General features: G+C 39.1%; 1 protein-coding gene across 3 annotated transcripts in view; it reads left to right on the top strand.

Annotated features, from left to right (window-relative positions):
- The window catches only part of LOC107085754 (rho GTPase-activating protein 7-like), a 104,709-nt gene extending 93,066 nt beyond the window's left edge, over window positions 1-11,643 (top strand). For all 3 annotated transcript variants that reach the window (XM_015376280.1, XM_015376282.1, XM_015376283.1), the window contains 9 exons: window positions 17-196; window positions 2,143-2,302; window positions 3,294-3,501; window positions 3,839-4,055; window positions 5,473-5,587; window positions 6,868-7,083; window positions 8,885-9,102; window positions 9,220-9,393; window positions 10,010-11,643. In XM_015376280.1, coding sequence (XP_015231766.1) covers window positions 17-196; window positions 2,143-2,302; window positions 3,294-3,501; window positions 3,839-4,055; window positions 5,473-5,587; window positions 6,868-7,083; window positions 8,885-9,102; window positions 9,220-9,393; window positions 10,010-10,109 — 1,588 coding nt within the window. In that variant the 3' untranslated portion in view covers window positions 10,110-11,643. The remainder of the gene's footprint in view (window positions 1-16; window positions 197-2,142; window positions 2,303-3,293; window positions 3,502-3,838; window positions 4,056-5,472; window positions 5,588-6,867; window positions 7,084-8,884; window positions 9,103-9,219; window positions 9,394-10,009) is intronic.
- Window positions 11,644-14,338: the final 2,695 nt, after the last annotated feature.

Below are 14,338 nucleotides of genomic sequence, written 5' to 3'. Positions count from 1 at the left end.
TCCTCTTGTTTTCCAGACCGCAGAAGCTCCGCTGGCCGAGCTTCCAGAACTCTCATCGGCCAAGCCTGGCTTCAGCCCAGCTCCAGATCAGCTGCCAGTCTGTTCTGCAGATGAATCTTTTGCAGAAACTCTCCCTTCTGCAGCTCACTGCTCTGCTGGAGAAACACACTCCAACAAACAAGCATGGCTTCAGTTGGTGAGTGGCTGCACTGAAATTGATAAAGCCCTTTAGAGGAGTCTTAACGTGTTTTCTCTCAGCCTGCATCTGGTCACATTTGTTCATGTAACTTATGCCCCCACCACTCCCAGTCCCCAAAATATAATCCACTCCATACAATCCCCCCACCCGAGTCCAGTCCATCTGCAAGTTGTTGTATGGTGCTGTGACGGCTGTCCGCAGAGGTTGGGTTTCACATTCTTTTCCCAGGCCCATAATTGCTGGGAAGGGGTGCATATTGTCTTCTTTTTAACGGCGCAATTATGGCTGTTCACACGCAAGGTGCTGTGCTGGAGGCACGAAAAATCTGCCCCCTTCTTAACTTATCTTTTCCAAAATGCCCTTTAAGTTAAAAGGCTGAGGCGCATAATTCGCTTTTATAAAATATCAGTGGTGGATAAGTCTGTCTCAGACAACTGCTGCAGTTTGTTTTTTTTGTGCGTATGTTGTATTTTTTTTTTCTTTGTTCTGACCCATTTCAACCTAATATCTCTGTTTTAAAAAAAAAAGTCATATTAAACCTGAAAGATGAAAAATAATTTAAGGTATTAATTTAATTCTGATTTCTCTATAGAAGCTATATAATATGATTTGCAACAGGGAATGCCAGACACATTCTGTCTAGCCTTTGTCTTCTTAAAAGTTTTTTTTTAATGATAAAGGGATAACTGACAAAAAAACAGAGTTAAAAGTGAACGCTGGTTATCATATTAGAACTCAGTGCAGTTAGCATTACATTTCTTACTTTAATTTACCTTAAGTGAGAATCTGTTAAAACAGATGGAGTAGATGCTCAAAAAAAATGGCAGCTTTAAACTGTCCTGACCTTTCTGTTATCTGCTAAAGGCTAACTCTCCTGCCGCCTCTGAGACTTGCATTAGAAAACAGAAAATAATGGGTTTCTCCTAAATATTCTTTCACAACTTCTGTACTTTTTCTGGCTTTTTTTTTCTTTGTTAAACTCATTGACACTGAACATAGTTCAAATTGGGTCTTGTTCAAAAGTAACAGCAGCCAAACTGAAGACTGTTGTGGTTTATATACTCACAGGAAAAGATTTCATTTTGAAGCTTCTGACCCATTGGTTATGGGTCAGGTCTGATGAAGAGTAAAATCAGGTGATTATGGTCTCCAGCCCAGCTGTCCATGCATCTCTATAGAAAAAAAAAAGAGAGCCCAGGGGGCCCTAAAAGGTCTTCACAGTTGGGGCGACCAATAGTGTTAGTGGTACCTTAAAATTGAAATCTAACAACGGATTCCAGGCTCCAGTTTTTATATATTTTCTGATGAAAACTTGAACGAAAGCAGTTGGGATTGTTTTCATGTTTTTCTCTCACTCGATGCCATTCTTCCTCTAGGAACAGAAGGCGTCTTGACAGTCATATGACGGGTCAGGGTCTTTCTGAAAAACAGAGTCCGATTGTTGCTCACTACATATTCAGAATTCCGTCCAAGATCATAAAAAGCTTCTTCTTTTTTGTTTTTCACAAACTGGGGTTCTCAGAAGTACTCCAGTCTTGTGAGCTGGTCCTACAAAGATATACTTGTCCTGAGTCACGCACACAGGCACTTTGCTAAACACACTTACACCCATGCAGGAACACATCCATAAATCTGTGGGCAGTTTTGCGTGAAACAAAACGGTTCTGTATGATCTGATCGTGGCTTTAGGCATGCTGGGTACAAGCATCAATACCTCTGGACACAAAGTACCAGGCACTAAAAGCAACTCCATTTAAAATCTCCATCTCACTGGACGGAAAAATGCAGAGCAGCTCACGTTAAGCTCTAAGGCGTGCTTTTGGTTATTTCTGTAGAAACTTTAACTGTTTTTTTTTTTCTGTAAAGAGATGGGAATGTCCTTAGCTTAAATCTGAATTAATATACATTACTGTTATTTTCCTTTGTGCCATTTTATGTTTCAGGGCTGTGCCAAAGTTTATGAAGCGAATCAAAGTGCGCGACTACAAAGACCGGAACGTGTTTGGCGTGCCGCTCCAGGTCATCGTCCAGCGGACTGGTCAGCCCCTCCCTCAGGGTATCCAGCAGGCCATGCGCTATTTGCGCAATCAATGTCTTGACCAGGTATGCTATTTTCACAGATGTACACTTGTAGATAGATGTGTGCAAATTGTATTTTTGTTCATTAAAATCATGTTGATCAAATTTCCAATCACTATTCTTTACTCTATATCAGTTTATGAACTTAGTTAAATGAGAAATATAGATCCCAAAACCTTCCCAAAGTCGTTTTCCATGCATCTTAAACGTACAGCATCATATGCCTGAATACTGTGTGGAAGAAAATGTGTAAAAGTCAAAAGGTTTTTAATACTATGTAAGGCACAGGCCATGCGTTATGGCTTTGTTTCCTTTAGTAAAAGATCAAAAGTGTGTGTGTGCATTCATGAGGGGCAGAATGGGCCTATGTGTAGAAAATAGCTGTTTAAGCACGATGGCTTTCTTCTCAAAGCAGGACAAGGCGCCTCTGTTAAGAGGTGGCAAAAGCTGCTGGAAAACACTCAGCCTGGACATTTAGTCCCCGTTTTTCTCCCAAAAGCATTTTAATGCTTTATTTTTCGACTTTTTGTTCAAGAATGCATGTTAGGAAGGGTGTCATGAAAGCGTCTGGCATAAAACAGTCAACATTTTCTGTTGTGATGTAACTCCAATTAACTCTAAATTCCAGATTACTGGATGATTCAAGAATGTACTTATTTGTTTTTTGTTTTTTTTACAAAGCAAATTATCCATTGAAAAGATGAGCTTAGCATAAATCACTTTAGATACACCTAATTATGAGATCAAAACATTTAAATCAGTTTTATTGCAAAGGCTGATAAGGGATTTGGACTTCAGGTTTTCTTTGTGTGCTTTGTTATAGCATAGTCATGTTCCAACCACAAACTTTAATTTAGTTCCCCACAAAGTATTGCATAGTTGGGAAGCCAGCTCAATACACTCTTATACTCTCACAGCTAATCCAGTGCAATCAGTTAAGGGCTTACTTCAGGGTTTATTTTTACTGGATGTATGATGTTCTTCTTTCTCCCTTTGCTCCTCCTTCTCCTCACAGGTGGGCCTTTTCAGAAAATCTGGAGTTAAATCTCGCATCCAAGCTCTTCGCCAAATGAATGAGGCCAGCGGCGCCGATGGTGGAGGGGTCAGCTATGAGGGCCAGTCGGCCTATGATGTAGCTGATATGCTGAAGCAGTATTTCAGGGATTTGCCCGAGCCACTGCTCACAAGCAAGCTGTCTGAGACCTTCCTGCAGATTTATCAATGTAAGAAAACAAAAAATCAGTCTTTAAATCACATGATAGCAGTTTTCCCTCTTCTGTATGATCCTGTTTAGCAAAATGAGTCTCTTAACCTCTGGTCTCTGAAGTATTTAAATGGAATTAAGCTAATAAAGTCATACAAAAACAAAGAAATATATTATAGACTTTGTGCCTTACATAACAGATATTCAACTGTTCTGTAGCCAAAGTGGCTCCCAACACAATATCCTTATTGAATTAACCAGTTTCTGCATAAATCGATGACATGATGCAGCATGACTGCGGGTAACTGAATTAATAAGAAGCCGTAACAAAAAATGCCTCCTCCTCTTTCCTGCAGACATGCCCAAAGAGCTCCGCCTCCAGGCTACCCGTGCCGCTGTGCTGCTTCTGCCAGATGAGAACAGGGAGGCGCTGCGCACACTGCTGTGCCTGCTTAGTGACGTGACGGCGTGTGTGGCTGAGAACCAGATGACGCCCACCAACCTGGCCGTGTGCTTAGCGCCGTCACTCTTCCATCTTAACACCCTGCGCCGCAAGGAGAGCTCTTCTCCCAGGTGTGTGATTCCGAACAGCCTCACTTTGTCAGATCCTAGGGAAGCCTCTAAAGTAGTAGACACCCGTTCTCTGGGAGGGTCATTAAATTGTTAATTAGTTTGTTAGTTTAATACCATATATTGCATTTATTTTGTCTCTGCAGCTCAGTTGAACACTATGGTGCATTAAGGTTACCATGCTGTTTCAAATTTATTGTATAGAAGGTTTAAAATTATATGTGCCTCTTATTGTCCAGTAGATATGAATGCAAAGCGGGTTAAATGTGGCAGCTATTTAGACAGACTATTTCAACAAAAAAGAAAAAAAGAGGAATGGTGAAAATGACAGATGTATTGTAGTGATAACACTTTAAATAGGAAAAAAAACTTCCTGGGTGGGATGCGAAACATCTTTAAACTTGGAAACAAAGTCCAGTGTTTTATTTTTAACTTTTTTTTTTTTTTCTTGGAATGACTATGACCTGGATGACTGAGAGTCTTCACCACCATATTGCATTGATAAGTTTATCCTTTTAAAATATGTCATGGTTGTAAACCATGGTACTGTTTGCCTACAGATGGACTCATTAATCATCAAAAGATTAGAATGGGACAGTTTTTTGGGGGGGGGGGGGGGGGTTGCTTTGATCTGTGATCACTTGTTCTTGTTAAATGTATTTCTATCTATTCAAATTAACAGATATCAACAATTTCAGTTGTTTTTTTTTGTTGTTTTTTTTGTATGGTTGTTATTATCGAATTTTAATGAGTATTTAATGAAAATGGGGGCAGATGTTTTTTTTTGTTTTTTTTTTTACTTTTTTCTGCTCCTTTTCTTTCAGTCATGATTTCATCTGTGACGTGCACAGCGTTTATTATGTTGTTTTCTTTAAATTCATGAAATGGATATATAAAAATACCTTAAAGAAATCTAGAAAACAGCCAGTTTTGCAAAAAGTCAGATGTAACGCCTGTTAAAAACGGGGTAGAGTTTCTGGCTCTAGAAGCTGTTCATGCAGCTAACCCTACACCCCAGTAACACCCTCAGCTTCCCGCACTAATCATTGCAGAACTTCTCCTGTCTACATTTTGGAGATGAATCGCATCGAAAAACTCTGTAGACTGTTGTAATGATGCTGGTAGGGATCTTGTTGGCGATTGACAAGCTCTCTCCATTTTTCTATTTTGGTTACATAACATTTAACATGCTTGAGGTTCTAATAACAGGAAGAGGCCACTTCAGGAAAACAAAAGGGTATGATCCTTTAGGTGGAGGGCTGAGATGGAAAGGAAGCTCGGAAAGTTTGCGTGAACCTCTTAACAAACTTATGTTGTTTCACATACAGAAACCAACATTAGCCGGTTACAGTTAGATTGTTTTTTTTCTACTCTTTCATAATGAATAACCCTTTTCTCTCTCTCTCCTGGCTTGTGACAGGGTAATGAACCGGAAGCAGACGCTGGGCAAACCTGACCAGAGGGATCTGAATGAGAACCTGGCTGCCACTCATGGACTGGCCCACATGATCCAGGACTGCAGAAAACTCTTCAGGGTCAGTTCTGCAAAACAGCAGGAAATAAACTTTATGCTTAATTAATCTAAGATTGAAATCAATCAATCCAGGCCATTCAAACTTTAATTCATGTAGGAACTCAGAGCAATAATGAACAGCATGAGTATCCTGTTTAGTTTTAGTTTTTATTTTAGAGGAATGTTAGCATTGGCAATCACCTACAAAACATTAAAATTAAATTCTACATTTCAAAATAAACCCAAGGTCGGGTCCTAATATAGGCCCCTGAAGCACCCCACGTCCAAAAGGCATAGTAGAAGAAATAAACTGATATATTGTGACAGAATTATGACTTTACATTGTTATGGTTTTCTTTCTTAATGACAGATTACATTTTCAGATCTTGATTTTTTTTTTTCACAGCATGAGTTACAGTGACCCTCAAGTCTTTAGAGAGCAAACCTAATTCACGACTTAAGCCTTTTGTTGTCGTGACTTACGTGCGACTTCAGCCTTAAGTTGGAAAAATCGCTGTACATTCCTGTCATTGTCACATGCCTTTTATCCATGCATATGTTGTGTAAACACTCCGAGTTGTACAACTCATTCCTGCAAATCATGCTGACGTTGTGCAAGCAGCTTGGTGACGAATGTCCCGACTAACTTCATCCAGTCTAATTTATTTTGTTTATCTTCAGTTTATCCCTAAACAATTATTTGCACAGAACATACCTGTGAGAACTATATGTTCGCTCTGCGAGGTCTGAAATAATCCGATATAAAAACGTTATCTGAACCATATTCTGCCTTATACTCTCACCCCAGACATGTAAAAGCTAAAAAGGCACACACTGAGTTATCACTATAATTTAAAGCTTGATTCAATTTAGGACAAACTTCCTGCCTTCCCATCAGGCTCATATCCAGCAAGTAAACTCAATAAAGCCTCTAAATGAGGGAGGAAGCTCTCTAATTAGATTTATATTGTACTCAGAAGGAAGGACGGGTGAAATGAACATATATTTATCAAGATATGAGCTCAACTTTAAGAGGATCTTATTTATCTGCATTGTCGGGAGCTAATTTGAGGACTGAAGTTGAACAAGAATGAGAACCACAGGCCTATAAATAGAAAGAAACCATATTCTGCTTTAATTTCAGATCCTTAACCAGGTAGCGCTAATTACAAGTTCTAAAATACTACACTGTTGTAGCAGAACTTTATTTCAGCCTCTCTCAAAAGCTACTGTGGAACAAGATCTGTTACTATATCAGTTTGTTACGCCCTGACCCTGCGTTTACTGGATTCCTCCTCTTAGATCCCCGAAGAGATGAACCGTTGCAGGAACTCCTACGTGGAGCAGGCTCTGCTGCCGCAGCGCTTTGAGGAGCTGGCTGGTGAGGAGGCAGGACAGGGGGGCTACAGAGCCTGCCTTCAGGACAGCTTGGACCAGCTCCTGAAGGAGGCCAAAGACAAGTTCAAAGGTTACGACAGCTGCTCCACGCCTGAGCATGCAGAGCTGGCCTACAGGAAGGTAAGCCCACACAATTAACCTATGAAAATCCTGAAAAATAAGAAAAGATGAGTTATTTTGTCTGAGGTGTGTAAACAAGCTGCCACCTCTGTTTCCTTTCGCCTTCCCGTTCGCCTTGCAACTTTAAATAGTGAGTGGAAAAACAGCAGTTAGGGTTTCCTGTCTAGAAAGGAATCCGTGTGAAAACGGCTGTGCTCTTGGCTTCTCGCTACCATCCCATCTGCTCTGGACTCTGTCCCAGAATGACATCAGCCTCAGCGCCCAACACACACAAACACAACTTTTTCATTCTCCTAGGCCTGCGTTTCCTGTGCTGAACATGCTTAAAGGCCTGGATAGGCTTATCTTTTCTCCAGTTTGAAAGTCGCAGCAGCACAGCGGCTGCATGTTTTACTCTCAGATGGAAAACTGGATTTCCACTCTCACCTTTTGTATCTTAGCAACCACAAGCTTCAATTTTGTATTTATTTATATGATTGACCAACCCAAAGTAGGACAAGACAGAAGTGAAAAAGGAAAAATTCAGGGTCTATAAAATTTTTGATAAATAGGTGAAAAAAAAAGAAGTTTCTTTTGCATTTATGCTCATTCCTATTTACTATCAAATCATCACCAGAAGATTAAAACACTATGGCTTTAATCAGAGAAGCAACCCAGAAGGCCATGATATCTCTAGGGGATCTTTACCTACAGCTTTGATTAAATAATTATCTGACAAGAAAACGTTAAGATGTGCTCAACAACCTTGACCTCTATAGGAAAGTGGCAAAGAAAGCTTTTGTTAAAAGACTGCATTGAAAAATCCTGCTTACAGTTGGACTGACATCATGTAGCGAATCTGGATAGCTGAGAAAAACATTAAGGGATTCTGCACACAAGCAGAAGGTTGTGCCTTCAAAACAAGATGAAACAAAAAGAATCACCCTGTACTATTCCTATGGTGAAACATGGTGGTGAAACATCATGCCGTGGGGAAGCTGCTTAGAGTTGAGGGAGTTAAAGAAAACACAAAGGCTGTGTTTAGACTTTAGTGGGGGTTTTGAACGAACAGGAGAATTACCTAAATATTAGGGATTTTCTGATCTGATATGAATATCGGATATTGGTCTGATATTAGCCCAAAAACCACTATCCGAATATCCGATTTTATCGGCCAGCATCTTTTCATGCTGATAGTAGTAGATTATGGTAGATTTGTTGTTGATTACGGTTCTCTGTTCGCTTGATCAAGCTTTTTCTAACATTATACAGTAGAAATTAAGTCGTAAAAGTATGCATAATTCATGTTAATATTGGTATTTTAGCTTATTTTTCAAAATAGCATTGTATCGGAAATTGGATGAGGACATCCCTACTTAACAGCCAGAGCTATCAATGATTGGTTTAGATCGAAGCATATCCATCTGGTAGAATACTGCTAATAACGTCTGTACCTGCCTCTCTTATTTATTGTGAATTGGCTGTGTACAGTCTTTTTATTTTAAAACCCACAAAGGCATATAACAAAGGCTTTCCATCTGTAAAGGTAGAGAACCATAGTTTGGAGGCTACAGACAGACAATTGATTCCTACTTTTCAGATTCTTTATCTGTTAAAAATAGAAAACCATGTGTGTCATCTGTTGGTTTACCACATAATATACAATAGAAACATTTCTAACTTGTGGTTGAAGTATGACAATAAACTGAAGAGCTGAATGCTGTTAGAAGTCACTGTATGTTGTTTGCTAACAAGTAGATAGAAGATCCATCATAAATGACTGGGTGTTCTTGGTGTAATGTCATCTGGCCTTTTCCTGTAGGTGCACGATGGATTTCCACTCAGACTCTGGAAAGTAACAGTAGAGATTCCAGCAAGTCCAGATGAGGTTCTGACACGAGTACTACGAGAGCAAGGGCATTGGGATGAGGACCTACTGGAAAGCAGAGTGGTGGAGACCCTGGATGAGCGGACGGAGATCTACCAGTACGTCCGAAACGCCATGGCACCACATCCCACTAGAGACCACCTGGTGCTAAGGTAGACTCTTTTCTCCTCATCTTGGGTTCTCTTGCTATTTTGTTGTTCCTGTTTCAGTGCATCTCTGCTTTCTTAATATTGTCAATTAATTAATAGTATCTTGATGCTTGTTAACAGAACATGGATCACAGACCTGCCGAAGGGTGCGTGCGCACTTGTTTCTACGTCTGTGGACCATGAAGGGGTTCCAGTGGTGGGTGTCCGTGCCAATGTGCTCACCTCACGCTACTATGTAGAACCCTGTGGAGCCAACAAATCCAGACTCACGCACATTTCCAGAATCGACCTCAGGTTGGTGAATTGCACAGAACCCAGGATGAATGTAGCTAGAGGAGTTTTGCAAGCTAACAAAGAATCCAAATCAATTCCTGATTCCTGAGGGGCGGACCCATTCTTCTGGTTCAATTTGCATGTTTTCTAAGCCAAAACAAGTTTTTTTCAACACCAATTCTGACATTTTGAACTGAAAAATCTTGAAAAACTTGAAAACAAAGTCCAGTGGATTGTTTTTTTTTTTTTTTACTTTTTTTGGAAAGTAGCTAGACGATAGAGACAGACGTTAGCCTATTTGTTCCATATTGATTTGGTGAATTCAATCCAACATCTTACTACTTTATTCCAAAAACACTTGCATGTAGTTTGATGGGCTTTATGAGTTGAGTGAAAATCAGATCAATTTGATTGCCATGAATTTAGGTAATGGCTTTAATAGAATGCTTTCACATCTGATGTATTTGGATCTGCTACCCCTATCAAGGAGCATGCCACTTATTTATTCCTGATTCATGCACTATATTGTCATGATAAAATAATTTTAAAAAGCTGCATCTTATAACTAGAAAATAAATATGCAAACATTTCCTAAAGTTGAATCCTCCTAAGACCGTCTCTATTTCTCCTTTTTCAGGGGTCGTTTTCCAGAGTGGTACAACAAACTCCACGGACAGTTGTGTGCCGCTGAGGTGGCAAGAATAAGAGACTCCTTTACTGTTTCCATGGACAAATAAGCAAGAAGGATGCAATTCGGACCAAAACAGATTCTTGGACTGCAAAAAATACTCAAGGAGCAGTCAGACTGTCATTATTTCCACAAACAAAAGACAAAGTTTGTAACCTGGTTTCAAGGACTTGCTTGTCCCGGGTCGAAAGAGTTAACTGATCGTGTTGGGACTGCTGAAAAGGATTCGCACACAGATTTAACTTTTTGCTGTCAGTTCAAGACATGTGGTTTAGACTTTATCTAAAGGGATGATACTGCTTCTGAGAAGCAAAGAAGATTCAAGGTATGCATGAACTTGTGTGTGCGGGATGTGTGCAAAGCAGCAAATGGTGAATGCATATTTACTCATGTCGGTTTACAGGCAGAAGAAACCGTGTACATACAAACTATTTTGGGTCAGAAAAGTAGCTTTGACCATCCACCTCATGCTACCTCTGACCAACATTTCTGTTACAGCAAAGCACAGGAGGAGCGGTAGACGTTATTATAGAGAGCTGCTGAATGAATCTGTGGGTGAAGAAAGATGCAAATCCACAGACTGAGTTGGAACAATGGATAGGATATGGTGAGATGACAGGTGGGCGATTGCAAGCAGGGTTTTAGTGTTTAGATGTAGACAGAGGAGGGCTGGTGGCTGGCTCACCAAAATGAAAGGACTGATCAGTCAGGGCCTCATTCACTGACAGATAAAAGTCACTCCAATCCCTACAGAAGGATTTGAATGAGTCAGGGGTTTTATATAGAAGCCGATTTTTGTTTGCAAAGATCCAACCGATGGGTTTAGCCTCCAAGCTAGTGCCAAAAGCCAGATCTTTAGCGACTTTACAGAGAACAGCAGGGAAATAAAAACCAGGTGTAATGGACCAAATGGAGAAAAAGCTGAAAGCTAAACCTAGAAGGTGTCAATGTTCGTTTTAGTCTCAAACACGTCACTGTTTTGTTGATTACGGTTTGTTGTTTGCATTTCTGTTTTATTAAAATATATTACATACTATACATATTCAATACTTTGTGCACAAAAGAACAGAAGACACTGTTCAAACCTGCAACATAAACCTCCAGCTACAAGAAAAGATGAGAGAAAAAAGCCCTTTTATAAAGGCGGGGATTTTACAGGTTTTACTGTAAAGAGGGGAGAATGAATGTGTTTTTCTATAGAAGGATACAAATCTTTTTGCGTAAGCGTCTATCTCTCTTATCTCACAGTGTTTAAAAAGTAATTATATAGAGTTGGGTCCACGTAACTTCTAGCTTTGACGCTCTTCTATCACAGACTGTTCATGTGGAGTGTGTAATTAATTCACTAAGCCATTTGTTTATATCCTACAAGTTTATACCTGTAACAGTGTCTCTGCCAAAATATAACGCATGACAATGACAGTTAATTTAAAGTAAATATATTTATACCTCAGATATGTTTTGTTTTGTATCATTTGTTATTTTATTGTACATGGTAAGCTTTGTGTTACAGATAATGTGTTTTATCTTTTTTATTAATATTATTGCTGTACAGGTTAATCAAAGTGCACTATTAAATGTATTAAAATATTTGCTTTGTTTATTGTTTTTTTTTTTTTTTTTTTCACAAAAATATTTCTAAAACTTTCAACATGACCTTGGTTTTTCCCACACCTCCCTCTCCAAAACNTGTGGTCACTCATTTGGATCGAGTTCGTCCCAACTGCAGCTTTTCCCCTGACGCTAACCACCGTAAATCTCAACTGATTTGACTTCATTCCACACGAGTAAATCTTTGATGGAACTAGAAAAGCCAGGAGGATAATGATCTCACTGCTAATTATTATTCTTAAACATGTTTCTGTTATCACAACACTGTGGGGTCTGCTGTTCTGTAGCAAAGAAGTTTAATAGGAGTCATGAGACAAAGACAAAGGGAGCCTCTAGGTGTGAGCAGGCACTTTATTTTTTTTTAACCTATTGGAAAAGAGCAACTTAATATAAATGATCTATTTTATCTGGACACTGCATCTTTAAATCTGAAAAATCGAGGATTGCGGTAGATCTAAAGATTTTTTTTTATTGTCTTTAAATGTGATACCATAGAATATAATTTAATTTGCCTTACTGGTGGCCATGTTTACTAGTATCCGTATTGAAAAAGAGAAAGAAAGCGAAAGAAATGGCTAAGATAGAAATAAGCTAAAACTGAATTTCAGCTTGATTTTTCTGTTTACATCCCAGCCTGCATTCGGTCTGCAGCAAAGCTTGACCTTGGGATGTCCGAAAAGCAGCTTTCTTGCCATTGCTCTAAAAATTGTGGTATGATTTTATTAGTAGCCTTCTTAATCAGGTTACACACAGCCACAGGGTGTGCAATGCCCTGGCCATCCCGCTGGCCAGCCCACTTGCCAGTGTAAATTGTAGTAGCATCAGTTCAGCATTTCATTCCACTATGCTCAGTCAGCGACATAACATTAAAAATCACACAATAAACCAATATATGAGTGGGTGTTTACTTATGTTTTTATATCTTCAGACAGGTTTAATGCAATAGTAGATTGAAACCCTGAAATTATGGCTTTTAGTTTCATTGTGCCACCCCAAGATTTTTAGTGGCCCCATCTGATCACCCCTATGAAACATTTCTGGAGGCGCCACTGCACACAGCATTATGTTTGGTAAGGGTTTTGTCATTATCAGTATCATAGTGACAACTAAAAGCAACAAATTGTCCTTCTGCGTGACTTTTGAATTGAATCAGTTTTGTTTTATTCCATGTTTGTATTATGTAAACATCTACAGACAGTGCTGTACTCCCCCTTGACTGTTTCCCCCCCTTGGGCTTGAGTATGTGTCCACCCCCAACCCTCCGCCCCAAGTGGTCCAAACACCTCACAGAGATTATGCAGCTCCAGATAAGCAGGAGTCAGCACCAAGGCTGCATTCCCACCCTGCTGTTTGAGAATCCACCACAGGAAGGTTCCCACATTGATAAATACTTATGAATGTGTGCATTCTTCAGTCTGTGCTGCTTTTCCTGTAGTTTGAGCTTTCGTGTTTTAAATCAGAGAGCAAAAGTGACTGATTTATTTATCCTCTGTTTATATATTTTTGTGAACACACATACACACACACACACACAAAATGATTTCAACAGACGTGTGTGTACAAGATTTCCCCTTCTACTGTGAATTTTGGGTCAGAAAGATCAGACATATAGGTTTGATGATCTGAAGCATGAAAGTTGGACAAAATAGCAAAAAAAAAAAAAAAAAGAAATATGAGCACATATGCATTTCCATGACACTTTGAATCTGAAAAAGGTGGCAAATCATGACTTGTTCCATATCCATAGACATTCTGATGGATGACCTGTAGTAGTGTTGTGGCAACAGGAACGGTATGCCATTGTGATAAGGCTATATTTTAAGAGTCAACACAGGAATTCATTAAATTTCATTCCAGTGTTTGCAGTATTGACCTCATGGCTCCATGTTTCAGACATTTCCAAAGGTGGAAAGTGTCTGTGCTAAGGAAGATGGATCTGTTTAGCCCCCCACAAAAAAAGACTACCGGTATATATCAGTGTATCAACAACAACAACAACAAAAAAAAAAAAACACCTTCACATTAGAGTGAAAAGTTCACTATTATGGCTTCCTTGCTGGTCAAATGATGCATGTTCAGCTCTACGTCTAACAGAGAATATGCAGTTGGAAAGAGGGATAATTATGCATAGATAAAAAAAGCAATGGAAAGGAAAACAACCAATTTTTTTTTTTTTTTTTATAAATAAGTAGCTATCTACTGTAACTTGAGAAATGTTTGGAAGGTTACATGGCTGTCCAAGAATCAAAACTTATTTTTCCTTGACAAAATGAATTCTTTTTATGAAAAAAAAATTATATAACAAGCTTTAAAGCTTTCTCTTTATTTTTGTTTCAAGAAAAACAAATCTGAGTTTGTTACTGATCTGATGTTACATGTTACGGTATATTTTTTACACAGCTCAACACTGCCCTCTTGTGGTTAAGATATCTCAAAAGATAATTTTATTTGTTCAGCAGAGCACAAGTGTATTGTAGGGAAATAATAGACCACTAGATGGAAGAATCTCTCCATAACCAAGGTCTCCAGTGCTAGACATCACATATCAGATGCTACATAAAACTCTACCACACAATTATTGATGATTATCGCAAATATAGCTTTTAATTCTTGTGTTTCTTTACATACCCAAAGTTAAAGGGAGTTAAGGAGTAATTGTATTTCTGT

Source organism: Cyprinodon variegatus, unplaced genomic scaffold (genome assembly GCF_000732505.1).
Source record: "Cyprinodon variegatus isolate N-32 unplaced genomic scaffold, C_variegatus-1.0 Scaffold132, whole genome shotgun sequence".
In the NCBI taxonomy this organism is placed as follows: Eukaryota; Metazoa; Chordata; class Actinopteri; order Cyprinodontiformes; family Cyprinodontidae; genus Cyprinodon; species Cyprinodon variegatus.
The sequence above is the reverse complement of the archived record's forward strand: the minus strand, read 5'-3'. Positions and strand labels throughout refer to the sequence as shown.